General features: G+C 43.5%; 1 protein-coding gene across 1 annotated transcript; it reads right to left on the reverse strand.

Annotated features, from left to right (window-relative positions):
* Positions 1-4,694: 4,694 nt before the first annotated feature.
* LOC119292693 lies at positions 4,695-5,418 on the reverse strand. The gene has a single exon (XM_037571435.1). It carries the CDS (start codon positions 5,359-5,361, stop codon positions 4,711-4,713), a length of 651 nt encoding a protein of 216 aa, XP_037427332.1. The 5' UTR covers positions 5,362-5,418; the 3' UTR covers positions 4,695-4,710.
* Between the last annotated feature and the right edge of the window lie 648 nt (positions 5,419-6,066).

The following is a 6,066-nucleotide window of genomic DNA, read 5'->3' on the forward strand; positions in this document are numbered from 1 at the left end:
GGCGAAGGGAAGGTGGCGCGGCAGAGGAGGGGGCGGCGCCGGAGGGTGACGGCGAGGCGGTGGCGCAAGGAAGTGACGGCGAGGCGGCGGCGCAAGGAGGGGGTGGCGCCCGAGGGTAACGGCGAGGCGGCAACGCAAGGAGGGGGCAGCGCCAGAGGGTGACGGCGAGGCGGCGGCGCAAGGAAGAGGCAGGGTAGCAGGGGCGGCGCGGGGGAAGAGGCAGGGGCAGCACCGCTTCAGGGCAGCGTATGGGTAACTGGACGCAGCGAACCTGGTTGTACCCACGGTTTGTATCCCATAATGCATCAAATGGTTTCATCCCATAACCAACTATACCCAAACTGGTTCCTCTCAAAACTGAAACCAAACCAAACTTAAGAAATGCTCAGCCCAATAAGACCTAAACCAATCAAGCCCATAATAAAAACCAACCCATTTAAACCAGTTTTTCTAAAACCACTCCTAGATTTACGTATAATCATACCCGCGGATACTTGAGGTGACATTGGAGTATCTAGGTAACGTTAGGGTTTTGGTTGGTTTGTGTCTTAAGGTGTTATTCTAGTACGAACTCTATGATAGATTGAACGGAGAGAATAACTTCATGTTATTTTACTACGGACTCTTGAATAGATGGATCAGAAAGGATAACTTTAAGGTGGTTTCGTACACTACAATAATCTCTTTGTTTATTCTCCGCTATTAGTGACTTTGGAGTGACTCTTTGTTGCATGTTGAGGTATTGTTATATGATCCAATTATGATATTATTGTTGAGAGAACTTGCACTAGTGAAAGTATGAACCCTAGGCCTTGTTTCCTAGCATTTTAATACCGTTTGTGCTCACTTTTATCATTAGTTACCTTACTGTTTTTATATTTTCAGATTACAAAAACCTATACCTACCATCCATATTGTACTTGTATCACCATCTCTTCGCCGAATTAGTGCACATATACAATTTACCATTGTATTGGGTGTGTTGGGGACACAAGAGACTCTTTGTTATTTGGTTGCAGAGTTGTTTAAGAGATACCATCTTCATCCTACGCCTCCCTCAGATTGATAAACCTTAGGTCATCCACTTGAGGGAAATTTGCTGTTGTCCTACAAACCTCTGTACTTGGAGGTCCAACAACATCTACAAGAAGATTGTGTAGTAGATATCAGTGAGTGTGAGTGTGAGTGGAGAGAGGAGAGTGGGGGGTGGCCGGTTGGGGAAGATAGAATGGCTTAGCAGTAGCGCGCTATAGGGAAATGCGCTAGTGCTAAACGCTCTAGCAATAGCGCCTTCTGATAAAATGCGCTACTACTATGTGTAAGAATGCAAAAATATACATTGATCATCAATGATCTTTTTGTGTACAATCTGAATTATCAATATGAGTCCTCACTGGTTTAGAAACCGAAGAAGACTCATATTGCGGCCACAAATTCTACACATAGAGTTCAATGAAGACCAAGTGGTTGTTATAGTTTGAGAAGTAACATATTTAAGGTGGTAAAAACCCTGTTCGCGGAGCGAGGTGGGACTACATTTTTGGAGTAAGCTTAGCAGTAGCGGGCATTGCCAGAAAGTGCTACTGCTATGATCAGTAGCAGTAGCACTCTTTGTATTAAGGTGCTGCTGCTATAACTAGCTTGACGGTGGGGTCATGACAATTATAGCAGTAGCGCGGCTTATGGCAGCCGTGCTACTGCTACATTTATTTTAACAGCTTGTTTCATGGGCACACGCTACTGCTACGTAGCAGCAGCGCCTTGTTTTAAAGCGCGCTGCTGGTAAGATTCTGTGTATAGGCTTTTTCCTAGTAGGCTAGGTCAATATTTCAGGTAGATGAAGAACTTGGTCGAAAGCGGGACGCCAGACTTCCACACCAGACGCCAATGCTCGGACATGGTGGACCCAACCTGATGCAGCATGTTGGTCGGCTGATCACCTCGCCCGCCGCGGTCTCCCGCATGAGCCCGCCTGCGTACTTTGCTCTCAAAAGACCGAGACCTTGCACCACATTCTCACCGGGTGCGTCTTTGCTCGCATAGTTTGGCATGCCATCCTCTCTTGGTGTTGCCCTGGTATCGCTGCGCTGGACGGGACTTCGGGCTTCTTCGACTGGCTGCATTCGACCCTTCTCCTTGTGTCGCCGGCCAAGCGGTTGGGGATCTCTACGATGGCCGCGCTTACCACTTGGGCCCTTTGGTGTCACCGCAACGCCATCATCTTCAACAAAATCTCACCGTCTGCCGCACATCTCATCGCCAAGATCATGGACGATGCCTGCTCTAGGGCCTGTGCCGGAGCCAAAAGACTAAGCAATTTTATTTATGTAACCTGATTCTTTGTACTCGGGGCTGCGCATCCCCTCTTCTTCTGCTCGCTCGGGTGTCATGGCCGCGCCAACTTGCGTGTGCGCCCATGACGTCGCCCTGCACTTTCTCCCCTCTATCAATGCAATGATATTCGAGAAGAAAAAGGTGAATAGGTCATCAAAGTTTACTGCAAGCAAGTTTCATCGATCGATGCGGCTACAAAAGACGGGATTCTACATAATGATCAGGCATCGCTGTTAAATTATTATCCTTGGTGAAACATGACAATCAATCTTTTTTTTGCAACATAAAAGAGTTTTATTGCTTACTTAAGCAGGCATACAGTCACGATACAACGTGTTCATTAGGAAAACAGGAGTGTAATTAAGCCATAAACATCTTCTCCTAACACTTGTCGCCTGCTTCGCACATAAATGAGCCGCTTCATTAGCTTCTCTACGTACCAATTTCAGCCTAAAACTCTCAAATTGATCAGAAAGCTCCCTGATCTCTTGAAGAATGGCAGCTATCTCCGAACGATCGAAGGTATGACTCCCACAACTTAACAATATCAATCTAACCAGCTTCCTTGACACTTTTGTTTTCTGAAATACCAGCAGCTACAGTGTAACACAACATCTCATTCAGCCCTTGCATTCTGGGACACTTTTTTTCGCATGGTAGGGAGCAACACTATTACAGCTCGGCGGGCACCTGTTATGGATTTCCTTCTCTTTTTTTTCGAATGGTAGGGAGCAACACTATCACGGTTTTAATTGATATAACCAACACAACTGTTGGATGTATCACATATACAGCAGGCCAAGTGTTCAACGCCACACACCAAGTGAATCCCATCTCTAATGCCACAACAGGTGCCTGTCGAGCTGTAATTTCAGTATTTCATGGATTCAACTAAAACTCAACCCTCAAAGTAGCGAGGGAGGGAAACCACCCTTATCTTTAGGTACAAATATTTCTACCTACCAAGGGTTAAAAAGAATCTGGTTTTGTGCCAACGCCTGGTATGAGAAAGAACATCTGCTATGTGACTTATCTGCTGTGGCGATTCTTACAAAAAAGGTGCCATGCTCAGCTTCTAGTAAAGATCCTAGAATATAGATTTAACAGTCTAGTCAGGATTCATGTGACGGAATGGTGGTGAATGGAGGAACTTGTACATACATTATTACCCCAGTCTTACTACAAACATATCCCTGAGTTAATAATCATGTTGCTCTCTCCTGAAGAAGTCCTCTCCACTTGAGCAAAAGAAGAAGATGAAAGAACTATATTTCTAGGTTTGTTTTTATGTGCCTAACATGCTTGTGACTTCACAAATTCAGCTAAAGTTTAACCTTCGACCAATAAAGCAGTGACGTGAAAAACCACACTTATCTTTAGATCCGGGCCACACTTTTCTACCTACAAAATGTCCACAAAATTCACGCGACAAATATATCTAGGGAACTTATCTGCTGTGGTGATTATTGTTATAAAAAAAGTTACCGTGCTCAATTTCTAATAATGAGCAGGATTCAAAATTGAAGTTAAGTAACCTAGAAAAAAGTTAACACTGGTCAGGATTCAGGTAGGTGAATGTTGAACTATACACAATTAAAACTTGCTGGGAAGCATAGGTACTTGAGTAATAAATGGCGAACTTGTACATATATTTGCCCTAGTCTTACTACAAACATATATATCAATGAGTGAATCATGTTGTTCTCTTCCCCTGAAATGTCCCTTCCCTCGAGCCCAAAAAGAAAGATAAAAGAAATATATATTTTCTAAGTTCATGTAGCTGCATAATTCCTGACACCATCAATAGAAGGACATGTAGGATCATAAAAGAAACTCATATTTCTTTACCTTATATGATACAATATAGAAGAGATAATTCACAGATAATCGTTTCAATTCTTTCTTTCTTTCTTTGAAACGGATTCAATTCTTAGAAATTCATAAAAACAGAGCTACCATCGATGGATAACAAGCTGTACACTAAAGATATTGATTTGCATAAATAAATGGGAATAAGAAGGTGAAAATACAAATGATTTCAAACATAATGCACTCCAATATCTTATATTACCACACATCGACAGCTAAAAAGTAGCCACAATAATTAGTACTAAATGACAGCAAATAGATTAAATGGCTAGGTGCATTCATACAACTATGCAAGACCCTTACCCTTACAAAGTCTTGGCTAACAAACATTGTTCAAGCCACAAAAGGCATGCACCAGAACACCAGCAGAGAAGAATACGAAACTGGTAGACAGAGGAATTGGAGTATATCTAAGCAATGCCACGAAATTAGAAAGTAGGCCTGTACCAACCACTAATTTTTACAAAGGTATTGTGCCCTGTTGAGTTCCAGATGCTGCACTGACTCTCAGTGACCAACTGATGGCAATTCCGCAAAACAGGGAGTATAAGGTAGCCCAATCATGAACTCATTGCAGATAACATGTACTTTCTGATTATCCATATCATACGACACTGTCTTCTTCTTCTGGTTGGTAAGGAAAATGACATTACAATCTGGATGAATTGCAAACATCTGATAAAAATCACCATCTTTGCGACAATGCCTTCCGAACAGCTCTGAAACATTAACAGTATGCTTTAGGGTCCACTTTCCAGTACCATAGTCCTCAAGAACCCAAATATCGAGTTCACTATCATCACAATAATCCACCTGCCACGCATACAAGCGCCCTTGAGATTGCCCAGTCAAAACAATATTAGAGCTCGTCCAGTCAACTGGCATTTGAATCTCCTTCCAAACTTTCCCCTCCACGTCAACTGTGGGTATTATTGAGTTACAAAGGGTGGCCAAATGCATGGTGCCATTCAAGAAGACATGTGTGCGTCTACTACAATCCACATGAGTTACGGAGGACCACTTAGTCTGCACGTAAGTCCACTGTCCAGTTTCTGATGAGTAGATCGCCATTTGTCCAGGAAGGTGGTCAGCATTGTAAGGGGTTGCAAACACCATAAAGCGGGTTGGCACAGCGGCTTCGAAACCTAAGTAAGTCATTGGTATGTGTTGGTGTATGACTATATTTACCTAGTTCCTTAGGGACTAAAATATAAAATGTACACATACTATAGATGTATACAGAGAGAGGGACCGAGGAGAATGGTCCAGAAATTTCCCCAAATCCTCTCCATGGTTCTTCCAATCCCTAAAACTATTCTCTCAAATCTTGCTTGATTTTCAAGATGGCATCGGAGCAGGTTGAAATCCACTGCGTTTCTTCTGTGATTTGAGGTTGGCGGTGCTGTGTTGCCGTCCAGATTCGCCAGCTTGACTACGGCGGCTAGGCGGTAAGCTTTGAATCATCAAGTCGCCCCTGTGTTAGTTGATAAGAAAACGAGAAGCTAGTGATGTCTTGCCGCATCTAGCCGCACTGCCGCCGGTATACAGATTTGTTAATCTGCAGGCGAGCTTCTTGCTGTCATCCGCCAATATACGGCCACTGCCTCCTCTGCATCTGACCATCTGTATGAGAAGGTGATAATAGCACATGTGATTTCCTTTGGATTCTTGCGATTAGTACTCACTGACTGTGAGCTCGTCAAGTCAAGCTTATCTTTGCTTGGTGGCCGGATTAAAATATTCTGCTTGTGCTGCGTTGTGTGCATCTGAGAGCAACTCATACTAATACATCTACTTGCCATTGTGTACGAGTGTGTTGTTGGTGGAGTGCTAAAAAACAAGTCCTGTGTGACTGGGTGTTTG

Source organism: Triticum dicoccoides, chromosome 1A (genome assembly GCF_002162155.2).
Source record: "Triticum dicoccoides isolate Atlit2015 ecotype Zavitan chromosome 1A, WEW_v2.0, whole genome shotgun sequence".
In the NCBI taxonomy this organism is placed as follows: Eukaryota; Viridiplantae; Streptophyta; class Magnoliopsida; order Poales; family Poaceae; genus Triticum; species Triticum dicoccoides.

What these genes read in the sequence shown, in the direction of transcription:
- LOC119292693 (XM_037571435.1), bottom strand. Translation starts at nt 5,361, where the DNA reads ATGACTTACTTAGGTTTCGAAGCCGCTGTGCCAACCCGCTTTATGGTG.